Source organism: Apis mellifera, linkage group LG9, assembly GCF_003254395.2.
Source record: "Apis mellifera strain DH4 linkage group LG9, Amel_HAv3.1, whole genome shotgun sequence".
NCBI classification, from domain to species: domain Eukaryota; kingdom Metazoa; phylum Arthropoda; class Insecta; order Hymenoptera; family Apidae; genus Apis; species Apis mellifera.
The window spans coordinates 11,825,659-11,838,925 of record NC_037646.1 but is presented as its reverse complement, the minus strand read 5'-3'; the positions used below and the strand labels follow the sequence as shown (position 1 = coordinate 11,838,925).

The window sequence follows — 13,267 nt, the reverse complement described above, 5'->3', positions numbered from 1 at the left end:
TAATTACAACATTAATTAATTATTAATTATTATTGCAATAATGATTTCCATGCTTGTATTCAACGAGTGGTCAGAGCGTGTACCATATCATCAGTAGTAACTGAACGTAGTAGTTTAGACGGTAGTATATAAATCAGCAATATTATACGTTTGAAACAGAAACGTGAGATCTTTAACTTGAACGAAGATAAAAATCTACCAAGGACTCGACTAATTCAAACGATCATCATTCCGCGTCGTCGTAACTGTTCAAACGAATCAAATAATTTCAGACTCAGTTTTTAATTCACAGCCGGTTACAATATGATTCTTGGCTTTTAAAAGCATACGTGGTGTTTAAAGCGGAATATACAAATTTGTCAAAAGACCAAGTTTTGCGCGTTTTTAATAAAAGTGACTACAGAAAAAAAGAAATAATTTAAATAATTACGATCTTATAATACAATATATGTATAATAACCATCTCATGCTTGCACTTGATACCGTCCTAATATATACTGCTGCATATCGTCGTTTAAACAACGGATCGAACGCAGAGAGAATAAATTAAATATTTGCGAATACGTTAATAATATATAAGTACTTAAATGTACAATTATAAATAGGGCAGAGAAATCAACATGTGGCAGGAAAGATGAATCTTTTCCAATATCGTTTATATATATATAAATATATATATATCGTTGATCCTCCGCATAAATAAATCCCGAGAGACAAAAATGAAAGGGAAAGCGCAGTTCTCCCCCTTCTAGCTTGTTACACTCTTTTAATATGACGATGATTATACTCGCATTATCCTAACGTGCACGGTGTAATGTGTGTGTCTCTCAGTGTGTATGATGTGTAGGAATACATTCAATAATGCTAAGCGACATACAAATGGTTCCTTCTATGTTTAAACGTGAATGCTTTTTTTTTTTTTTCATCCGATTTCCTCTTCGATCGAACTTTGTTAGAGAGAAGCTAGAACTCGTGGAATGATTACACATTGTCACGTTACCTCAATCATATTAATGGTATAATGAACCAAACGAAAAGGATATGTATACGACCTGATTAGACGCACGTAGATGCCAATAATGGATTCGTTAGCACATACTATACAACGCGAAGAAAGAATCGAATACATGAATACGGTTCTTTTTTTCTTTTTAGGTCAATATAATTGCTTGCAGCGATGAATATCTTCTGCTCTTCTGTTGAAAAGTAGTCTAGAGACGCAAAAAAAGAAGAAAGAAAGAAATGATCGGCTTGAATACGATTTTTGATTCGGACATACACATTCTCAAAGCAAAGATAGAGCCAATTCGCCTTATATTTCCGTGTTTCTTTTCCCTTGATATTTGATATTTCAGTCGGTCGCTAGCATGTCTTAAATCGTCCCGTATTGAAAACGTCAGCAACATGAAGTACTTCCTTTTTACGATGCATCTTATTAAATCGAGAAAAGCAGCTGGAATGTGCTGTTATACGTGAAACGATTCGGATAAAATGGACATCGAACAATGTTTCGACTAAACAATGCAGAGCCCCTGCGTTATCCTTGCGGTATCGTTTCGCGTATACCTCTCTTACGTAGTATCCCTTACTGCGCACGAACATAATACTTCCGGTCCTGAAACATAAGAGAATAAAGCTCTTCTAGAGTGATTTGAAGAAAATCTCGAGCATCTCGTGCCTTCAATGCAATTTATCTTTTTCTCTCTCTCTGATAACGAAATCTGACAATGAAATTTAAATTGAAATTTAAAAAAAAAATGTTTCAAATGATTTAAGATAAAAAATAAAATATTTGTAAATAATAATTCGAATAATAAATTAATTTGCCTATTAAAGGCACAAGATCTGTACGAAGTTCTGATGAGAATATTTCAAAAGCTGAAAAAAAAAGAAGAATGATATTAATTTATGTGTGTTATGGCAAGCAAAACTCGATTGTATTAAGTATCAAAAATAATATTTTTCTTTTTCACATTTAATTAATTACTGCTCGCACAAAGGATGATTCCAAGTATATATATATATATATATATATATATACACAAGCCAAATGTTACAAACTTCCCATGCTATCTACAGGTTTTATATAATAAGAGGAGCAGTAATTAATCTTCTCAATACGGAACAATGATTCTCAAACGTTATCTAAAAAAAAAAAAAAAAAAAAAAAAAAAAAATAACAAAGTCGTATATTTAAGAAACAAAGAAAAAGGGGTAGTGAGTTGAACGATGATATACATGGTGATCGATAATGTATACAAAAAGAAATTAATAATAATAATAATAATGATAACGAACTTGTCAGTGCATCGACACAAAACATTAAGAGTGAAAAATAAATAAATAAAAAAAGAAGGGGGGGAAGGGGGAGGGAGGGAGGGAAATTAAAAATTTGTTTCTACAAAATCTACGAATACGCACCTTCTACAAAGACCCGGTTCTAGTTTCGTCCCGGTATTTCGCTGTCCAGACGAAATCGTACTCCAGAGTGACATCCTGTTATCTAAGTCCCGGCCCGCAGAGTACTCAAATCAAAGCGAAACAAAACGACAACGCAGATATCGAAAAAAAAAAAAAACGGATGGTAACAATGGTGGTTAAGAACACAAATGGCGTGCGAGGAAAATTAATAATGCAAACCTGTTATACACGCATTCTCGTTACAAAGATTTTTCTATGCATTATTTGGTTATAACAAGTAATAAACGGAAAAGAAAAAACGGACGGTATGTAAAAAAAAAAAAAAATATGTATGCATGACATAAGGGAATCCCATGATGGTAACATCGATGAATCGAGTAACAACCAGGAGATCAGTGTTCAGTTAAAAAATAATTTATTCGTTCGTTCATTAAAATCTCAAAGGCACTACTTATATATATTGAATATATCCAGCTTTCATAATAATCGATCATCAAATTTAGAAACATTGTACTATGTATATATATATATATCGAATAATAATATTATTATCGGATAGAATATTTTCTTTGCTCATTTATCTTTACTTTTATCTAAGATTGGAAATCTAAAACGCAGTATAAGATGAAGAAAAAAAAAATAGGATACAAGGTGGCCCGAATGAGTAAAGTCTCCTGTTTCTTTTCGCATGTTCTTGAGATCTACTTTTTAAAATAAAATATACCCGTTCGTTGAAACAAATGGGGGATCGTTGAGAGCATACAATGTACATAAATATGTGTGTACATATTGCACGAAATTGTATTCATAACAGATGGATAATACTATTCGGATAATAAATGGTACGAAATATTTTTAGGAAAAATTTCGAGACACCTCATATCAAGTTAAGAATAAAATAGGATATATAATCGAGTGTAATCCTAATCCAGATGAAATGTTTTGCTTTCTTTAAAAAAAAAAAAAAAAAAAGGAGAAAAGAGATAAAATCAAACTCGAGTTAATTACATAAAATGAAAGAGTGAATGTAAATTAATGGCTCGAGTCATTTAAGATGCGAAGATATGCTAAAAGAACAAATCAAATAAAACCTACTACAAGAAAATAATTCTTCAAACTGTGTCAAACTGTAAATCGTTAGATTAATTATTAATCTTCTCTGCACATTTATCATCACGAAATTGTTACCTTTGCAAATCTATACTGAACTATATAGTTAAGCAAAAGCTGCTGCTAGAAATGACTACATATAATTTGTGTGCGTGGTTTCACGGTGTTCTGGCTTACGGAAAAAATAGCTCGAGCGTATAAAAATGTTACTTTTATTATTATTATTATTCTACTTTTGCCAAGGATAACACGTGAAACGATCGATTCGTATAATTTCATTATGAAAAATAATCGTCTCTGGAAGCTTGTTATTTTATTCTAATAGCTTTCTATACGATTGTGTATAATACAAGCGTAGAAAAGTTTCGAACAATTAATAATAGATAAGATAAATAATGCAATGTGACAATAAAACAAATGCTTTGTAAAAAGCACCTATCCATCAAATTTCAATTAATTCGCTTTTTTTAAAAAATTCGGAATACGAATATATCGAAGTTTCCTCGAGGTTTTATATATATATTTATATATAAAACAAGAATTCGGCGAAAAAAAGACAGAGAGAAATTAATGAAAGGGTACCATTATCACAGTTTAAGTGGAAATATAATAATTTGAAAAAGATCGTCTACTTTTTCTACGCGATATTTTCCTAAAAAAAAAAAAAAAAAAAAAAAAATAAAATAAATGGAGATAGCAACAAACGGTTATCTAAATCCTTATATATCAATAAATGTAATAATAGAATGTGCAATTATTATGATGTGTTTCCATCATTGTTAATCGGGGATATCTGGCTGAGAAAAAAATAATATATCAAATGCCCAAAAATTTGCCGAAGGTCTGTGTACCTACGTTTGAAAAAAATTATAAATTCCTATAAATGCTTGCATTTAAGAAGAATCATTCAAGACGGATTTATAAAAGAATTGCGAATTCCTCGACGTGTTTTGGATCATACCATTGTGGAATTTTAGAAACCTAAATAACCTAAACTGTAACTTCTCCCAAACAATTTTACGCAATTTTTCAAAAAAAATTATCGTGCGACCGGGCATTAATCGAACAGGCAATACTACAAACGAAGAATACCCTACGTGGAAGAATGAATCCCGAAAGCTTGAAAGATCTTGTTTTTAAAACCGGGTTTGTTAGGACTAGCGTCGTTGTGGCCAGACTGTCCTTCATGTAGCGCCCTTTGTACCAGCGGCAGCGAGCCCTGTGATTGTGTGTTGTGTCGCCAATTCATCATAACGGGCCGGATAACGAAAAAAGAACAAAAAGAAAGAAGAAAAGGATAGTAGACGGACTAATCGTGTGCTACAACATGCAGTGCAACTAAAATATATATATATATTTTTTTTTTTCTCTCTCTTATATCCGACACAACTTACCTCGTCATGTTGCTCGTGTTCGCTATTAGCTAAACTGGATCGCGAGCCGCGTCTCGTCGATCCTTTCTCTTCTCCTAAAAGCTGCGCAACTTTTCCTTGCTTCACGAACTCCAATGTCTGCTTCAAATTAGATTAGAAACAATTTAAGTAACAAATGCCTATAATCCCCTTGATTAAAATAATTTGCACGATAGAGATTTTTCCATTTAATGACTTAATAAAAAATTTCAGAGAATGCAATGTATTCAATTAATTGGTATCTTTATATATCGTGAAAATTTTTTCTTACATTCTACTTTTTTACATTTTTTTCAATTTCCTTTACTGTGCTATTTATACTTATTACCTATACAGTAAAAGAGAATATTTATATGAAATTAGATTCAAAATAAGGAATAATTATTGAACTTACCTCCTTTCGTGACCTAAGAGCACAATCTTCTAATGTTTCTGCAGCCTCGTATTTTCCTTGTCTTCGATACAATGCACCAAGATTTTTTAGGGTAGTTGTAACCGTAGGAGAATCCACTTTAGCAGCTTTGTGCCAGCCTCCGTATTCCCCATATGGAGTATTCTCTTTATTTCTATGCTTGTTTTCTTCTCTTTCTTCCGCAACCTGAAACAAAAAGGTTTTTTCGTATTCAAATATTAGCAAATATTTATATCACATTTGCGTATCATTTTCAAAAAGCGTTCGAAAGCGTTCTTACCTGCCAAATTGGTTTGTTATCGCCGGCAATAGCACCAAATTCTTTTTCGTGTGCTCTAGTCAATACTTGTTTATACAAAACTTCAGCATCCTTGTATTTTCCTTGCTTCAAGTAACACGATGCCAGATTATTTTTCGTCTTTGCAACATTAGGATCATCCGGTCCCAGTTTACCTTCATAAATTTCTAGCGCTCGCAGGTAATAGCGTTCTACCTCTTCGTATTTACCCTGATTCTGACACAGCAACGCAAGATTGTTCAATTGCTTAGCGACATCGGGATGATCACGACCGAGGACCTTCTCTCGAATATCGAGGGCACGTTTGCACAACGGCTCAGCCTCTTTATATTTGCCCCGTTTTCCATATAAAACAGCCAAATTATTCAACGTGGCAGCGACTGCGGGGTGATTTTCACCGAGCGTCTTTTCACGAATAGCCAAGGCATCGTTCAACAAATTCGCCGCTTCTTTGTATTTATTTTGATCTCTATACACTAAAGCGAGGATGTTCAACATTGTGGCAACATCGGGATGATCGTGGCCAGAAGTCTTTTCCAAATCCTCCAATGCTTGCTTGCATAAGGGGACAGCTACTTCATAACGGCCTTGGCTAGCGTACTGTATAACCAAATTGTGCAGCGTACGCAAACGTGCAGGTATCTCGTATCCAGCGTTCACTTGTTGTGCAAATTGTGAAGGCGGTGTCGGTGATATTGCTGCAATAATAATGGCGAACATAGAAAAAAGTGGCCCTTATCGATAGTTTAAGCCTGTGCGAATAGGAAATTTTACCGAAGTATTCAATAATAATGTAAATCTTGAAATTTATCGTGAATTTTTATCAGAATTTTTTTGATTGAAATATATTTAGAAAGAAAGGAAGAAAACGGTTTCGGTAAAATCTCTTTTATTTATTCACACAGACTTAAGAAAAAATTCAAGCATCCATAAAAGATGCTTGTCAATAAAGAAAGAAAATGAACGTACACTTACTATTTCGGTCGTCCGCATCATCATCGGGGAATAGATCAACCACAGGATCATCTGGCGGCCTGTCTTTAGCATTCTCATCATCCGCGGAAGGATCAGGATCGTACTGTTTCATGCTTTCCATAAAATCTAAATGTTTCTTTTGTTCTTCCAACTGGACTAGCTAGTGAAGTGATATGAAATACTTCAATTTCTCAAATTATTTCTTTACGATAAATTCTATTATGATAAATTTTATGTAATTTGTGAACTTACTGCTTGTTCACTGGCTTGTAATTTTTGCTGCGTACCAGCCAACTCATCTCTTAACCAGGCATTTTCTTGGCACAACCTTCTTACTTGTGTTCTAAGCTTTTGTTTCTCAGCCTCTACCATTTGTAAATGATTTGCAAGAGCCATCATAACTTGTGCCTCTCCAAGGCCTAATTCTATCATCTCGATATTCTTTGATAATAAACTAGCTTTGTCTCTTGCGACTGGCGCATCCTGGGTCTGCAAAGCTTGAAGAAGTCCTCCATGTTCTACACGGAGAGCTTCCAGACCCTGGGCCACAATTCTGGCACCAGCCATAATTTCTTCCTGCGTCATGGCCGTCATTCTACCAATATTTTCTATTTTTTTGCTAAAAATTAAGAAAAGAGCAATTATAACAGAAATTCGATTCATACGATAATATCATAATAATGTTTTCTTAAATAATAATTCAATTTCATGTTAACGTATTGTCTTTTAATCAAAAGATGTAAAATTGAATGTAAAATTTTTATAATAATTTATATTGACTATTAATTATATAATATAATTTTCACAATGATAATAAGTAATGATAATAAGGCTGCATTTTGTGCAGATTTTTGTAGTTGTAACTAAGCAGAAAGCATAAGGAAAAAGGTAAAACAGAGGTAAGCGGTATTTAGAACGACTTGCTTTACGCGCCAATAATTAACTGCAATCAAAAATAGGCATCGCGAAGTATTTCAGTCGAAGCAAGCAGAACGTATCCGGCATTCGTACGTAAGAAGAACATTTTCGAACCTAAACCAATTAAAATGAACTTTGTTTTTATATAAATATATAATCTTGGTGATCCAATCGTCGAATATAATTATCTACAAGCTTTTGGAATATTCCAATACCAATTATCATAAAATTAATTCGAATAAAAACTTACCCCATGTCAGGGCCACGTTAAATCCACAGAAATCAATGGTTTAGTATATATGCGCAGGCGCAATTGCAGCGGCGCTTTTTGTATGCGACACGACGCACCAAATAAAAGTCAATTTCCAAGACAGAAGAGCTAGTAAAACTTTTACGTGTCGCAAAGATGATTAACTTTGCTCGTAAGAAGGATCAACTAACGACACGAAACACAAAAATCATTCGAGACAAACTTGTTTTAATGGAAAACTTACCCCATGTCACGACCGCGTTAAAACCCAAGCGAAATCAATCGCTCAGTAATACTGCGCAAGCGCAAACACCATGGCGTATTCTTTTATGCGACAGAACGTATATAGATATATAGAAGAAGATGGTAAAATTTCGAGAGAAAAGAGGAAAAATTCCCGACGCCGTGCGCAATCGATAAAAACAACCGGAAGTATAGATACATAAAAAGATACAGGGATATGCCAGGTCAAGATTTCAAAGTTCTACACCTATAAACCTTGACCTCGTATAATCTTCTTTCTAAACAAGCCTTGACCTTACAATACTGAAATACTGCATAGTTTTAACAAACAGATTTAAACAAGATTTTATACTTTCATCTTTGATATTAATTAGCAGAACTGATTTTTAGATTATTGCTTAACAGGATAGTAAACACATACAAGAAGAAACCAACACCTTTATAAATTAAATTTTTGACGCAGACAATGAAGAATAAGTGACAAGAAAAGTAAGAAAATTTCAGATCAACTTGGATTGATTTCTTATTAAAATTAACATTAATATAGAATGTTATTATCGCGTGAAAGTGAATATTGTATTAATAAACAACGAAAAGAATCACATATATAATAAAACTTTTTATATCAGTTTTTTCCTTCATTAATATATTTTCGACGTTTAAACGTATCTCAATTTACGAAAGAAATTGTTTTCATTAATTTGTAAATCTAACCAAAATTTTCTTCGATGCCATATATCCAATTATATTAATGGAAAAATAAAAAAAAAAAAATAAAAGAAAAAAATTATATATGAAGTTTCTAATGAAAGTATATAGCAATTAGAGCTTGGTATGTTTACGTAAAAACGTAGCAACGTAGGAATACTTAATCGAATAATGTTAAAAAAAAAGAAAATTGAAGAAATAGATAATGATCAAAATGAATTGTATAAAGATTTGTAAGTAGGAGAACTACTCACATTCTATAAGCGTTCAGCGTTTTTGACATATCTGTTCTACCCATCGGTAATGTTGGATTCTGTTGAACCTACCTAATCCGTGTACAAAAAAAATTTAACTTTCTACTATATCGATCTGTTTTTCGTTTCTTCGCGAACAGTCGCGACCGTATTGTCACTTTCAGTCAATCGAATTTGTCGTAAAAAAATCATTTATTCCGTTTTTAAATAGTACAAAAATAGAATCTGTACAATATACATATATATATATACACTACAGTGTCCCGCAATGTAATTTCTAAAGGGGGGCACCTCGCGGAATCGCGTTTAATTCTTTACTGAGGACTAACGTTTGGCTTCGCACCCTTTGCACAAAAGACCGACACAACGGGGGCGGAAGAGGGTGGAAAGATTGCGCATGCGCTTCGATTTCATGGGTGTTCCTATAGTTGCACAAAATACATGCAAGAATACCGGTATGCTATACGAAGTATACACAAGAAAATAAATGATACATTACTACATTAAGAAAAGCTTTATACTTAGTGTCGTTACGGTCTCATACTACGCAAATAAACGTCAGTCGGTCAGTAGGAATAACCGGAGGGTGCGTAAGGGTACGATGAATGAAGCTCCTAAGAGAAGGGTGTCACGCATGTATGACACTTAACACTTTAAGAAGACGCGTATCTTTTATAATTTCTTCCACATGAACTCTTTACAAAATAAAATATGTGTATTATATTAAATTCTAAAAACTATTAGAATTAATGTTTGAATTTAAATTAAATCTTTCTTATTTCTCTCTTTATAACTTTTTTTTTTAAATTAATAATTTTAAAATAAGCCAGAAAAGACAGACATAATTAATGACATGTCAATATGCAGCATATGTTGATATAGAAAAATGACGATATTCTTAAATTAATTAATTACCGCTAAAGTCGATATATTTTAAAAGTTATCCCAGATGGTAAAGAATATAAGTACATAGAGTGCTAGTTTTCGCTATCTTTTTCACTTCAAGGAGAACAAAGACAGACGATAACCGATGACTCACAGCATGACGACAGAACATTACAAGTGCTATACCATGTGCACGCATTCGAAGATAGAAAAGTTTACTACATGCAACTATGTCTATTTAACACAACATTGCTTTCACAAATTTAATTGGACTAACCTGTAAAGAGTATACTAGCGTTATTAAATGTTTCCAAAATCTTCGTTCTATTGAAACGAATTTTTTTTTTAATTATGCGCATTATTAAAAATTTTTTTTTTATAAAATCTTCATCTATGTAAATAAAGATATAAAAATATATTATATATAATAAAATAAAAAATATTACGAAAGTATTTACGAAAGTAATATATAAATATCACAATTGATTATATAATCTTCGTAAATAATATCTTATGTATTTATGACGTATATAAATCGATAATGTTGAGAAAAGCACGTGCATGAGTATTTGACATAAAACAAAGTAAACAAAACATATGTCATAAGTTTAATATAATTATCTTATATCGTAAAATATATCTTATATCTTAATATATATAATATATTTATATATTATATATATTAATAAAAAAATAAAAACATAATAATTTTTAAAAACACGAAATACGAATTTTATAACATTAGCGACAAAATCTATTTTTATGATATATTTGCTATTTTATATAAAATTATAAATTTACAAAAAAAACTCAACGAAATAAAAAACTCAATAAAATTTTGGATGGAATTTTCGAAAGTATGACAGAAAAAGGGTCAATGATAATATGAATAAATGCAATAAACTTTTCAATCGCAAATGGTTCTGAATACGTGAAACAATTGAAAATCCATATTAGTAGAGAGTAACGGCTAAATCATTGATTAAAATTCATATCATGTAATAATTGCATATTCGTTTCAAGTTTGCATATAGAATGAATTGTGATAACAATTTATAGAACACTAGTTAAGAATACATTATACAAATTCTTGAAATATTTGAATAAATAATTTAATTTAAATTTATAAATTTATATATTAAATTTTATAAATAATTTAATTTATAATTTATAATCGTTATAATTTTTTAGAGGTTAGGAATTTGGGGTTCATAATAATGAATATCAATTCATTATTTTTTAGAATTTTTAAAGAATACATATTTAAAAATAATTATAAGACAAAAGGATTTTTACAAATAAAAATTATTTAATTAGAAAAATTAATATTTTATTTTTATAATCTTATTTCCATTTATTTGAGAAATTGTTTAGCATTACTTATCTGCATATATATATTTATATAATACAATATGCATAACAATATACATAATGGAATATTAACATCATGAAATTTTTCTTAAAAGATAGAATTTTTTTAGCAAATTAGTGAAAATTTAATGAAACGCGCTCCTTTCTAAATGTATTAGAATAAAGATAATTATCATTCTAATCATCGTCATGGTCACTGATTTTCTGTCATGGTTTCGCAGAATCTTACGGAAATTAAAATGATTTACTTCCGGCTATAATCACGTATCGAAGGTGTGGCAATTTAAAACTGAACGGACCAATTACTCTCCATTTGTATAAGCACGAAGAAAAAGATGTTTGAAAAGTCACGACAATCGAGAACTTACCTTTGTGAACGGTCCACGCAGGAATTCTCGTCTTTTCAGTGTATCATCCCACTTCTTTAAGGATATTTCGATGTATACGTTGAAAACGAACCTTTAAGAGAATTTTTTTATAATAAACATATACATTTTTACAGGCTTAGCTTGTACGATATTTTATAATTCATACGACAAATATATAATGATTCGATAGCAATGATAACGTTGAATCAAACGTTGAAAAAAACGACTTCCACTCACCGGTCTTAGTCACAAATTCACTGTGAAACAATATTCGCAATGCGAAAGATTATTGATCAAAGTTTTGTTTAAAAATTGTTTTCACCGATTAAGAGAAATACGAAAAAAGAGACACTAAATTTTATTTCTGCACGTTTGATGACAGAATAAGATGGCGTGAACCGTGCAAGTTAATAAAAGTATGATAACCACATATTCCACGATTCGGATACCGAATAAACAAGTATAGAGTGTAGTTTACACTCTTATAATATTAAAGATTTCCGTTAAATTACGTACGAATAAAAAATACGTTTGTTAAAACGAATAAATTGACGACAATATCTCCAGAATGTAAGTCAATCTTCAGTCGATTGTAAAAGCGCGACTGAAGCGACTCTAAGTGATCGCAGCGCCAATCATCGGAATTTTCGAAAACTTAGGCTGATTTCTATGAAATATATTATGTTTTAAAATAAAATATAATATAAATTATCAATATAACAAAATAGTGAAATATACTATCACAAATAAGATATAAAATAGATATGACATTCAAAATATTTTTTTAATCGATATCATGATAATATTAAGATCTTTTTATTATTTTAATCTTATTCTCAATGTATTAATTCTGCTTAAAATAAGATTACAATATATTCTTAGTAAATATTTAAAAATATTAAAAATTAAATTAAATTAGTAATAAATTATTGAAATTGAAATTAAATTTCAATAAAAATTATAAAATAAGTTAAAAAAATATTTTATATCATTTTATATTATAAATATATATGAAATAATGCATTTTATATTTTTTATTTTTATAAATTGAAACAATTTAAAAATATATTTAATATGTTTATAATAATATCTTTATAAATATGTTTCGTGAAATCATTGTATAATCTTTATATAGTTAAAAATATAATATATCTTTTATTTTAAAGATTATTTTTTAAGATACATTATAATAAAAAATGCTAGAAATATATTCAATTTGTATTCTATATCTCTAATTGAATATATTATGTGCAAAGCAAATATAGATAAAGGAAGGAAATATTGGAAAAAAATAAAAATATAAAATAAAAATATAAAATAAAAATATAAAATAAAAATTATGAAATTAACATCATCTCCAATAATAATTAATAGTCACTAATAAGATATAGGTAGAATAGATAGAATAAATAGATATATAACGGAAAGTATAGATAAGATGGAAAGAATAACAAATAATAGAAGAATAAAAATATCGTAAAAATTGGAAATCTCTGTGTGCCATCTCTTGAGTGTTTTTAGAAAACATTTTTTGAAGAGATGTCTTTCATACTCAAGAGATGACGTTTACGGTTTATTCTTATTTTCCTCATCTCTCTCTTTACTTTTTGTTTCATTTGCAGCACTCTAAAAATGGCGTATA

At 30.5% G+C, this 13,267-nt stretch overlaps 1 protein-coding gene across 8 annotated transcripts; it reads right to left on the bottom strand.

The window, feature by feature from the left end:
• Nucleotides 1-263: 263 nt before the first annotated feature.
• LOC726991 (kinesin light chain) lies at nt 264-12,233 on the bottom strand. 8 transcript variants are annotated; one of them, XM_006567371.3, is made up of 9 exons: nt 11,863-12,233; nt 11,626-11,716; nt 6,881-7,247; nt 6,623-6,788; nt 5,636-6,351; nt 5,338-5,541; nt 4,926-5,045; nt 2,422-4,750; nt 314-1,615 (listed from the first exon to the last, which is right to left on the bottom strand). In XM_006567371.3, exons 3-8 carry the CDS (start codon nt 7,220-7,222, stop codon nt 4,625-4,627), a joined length of 1,674 nt encoding a protein of 557 aa, XP_006567434.1. In that variant the 5' UTR covers nt 7,223-7,247; nt 11,626-11,716; nt 11,863-12,233; the 3' UTR covers nt 314-1,615; nt 2,422-4,624. The 8 variants fall into 8 exon arrangements, with proteins under 8 accessions (XP_001122705.2, XP_026298791.1, XP_006567434.1 ...); XM_026443005.1 differs by lacking the exons at nt 11,626-11,716; nt 11,863-12,233 and adding an exon at nt 10,164-10,187; XM_006567368.3 differs by lacking the exons at nt 11,626-11,716; nt 11,863-12,233 and adding an exon at nt 9,002-9,349 and having other exon boundaries at nt 6,629-6,788.
• Nucleotides 12,234-13,267: the final 1,034 nt, after the last annotated feature.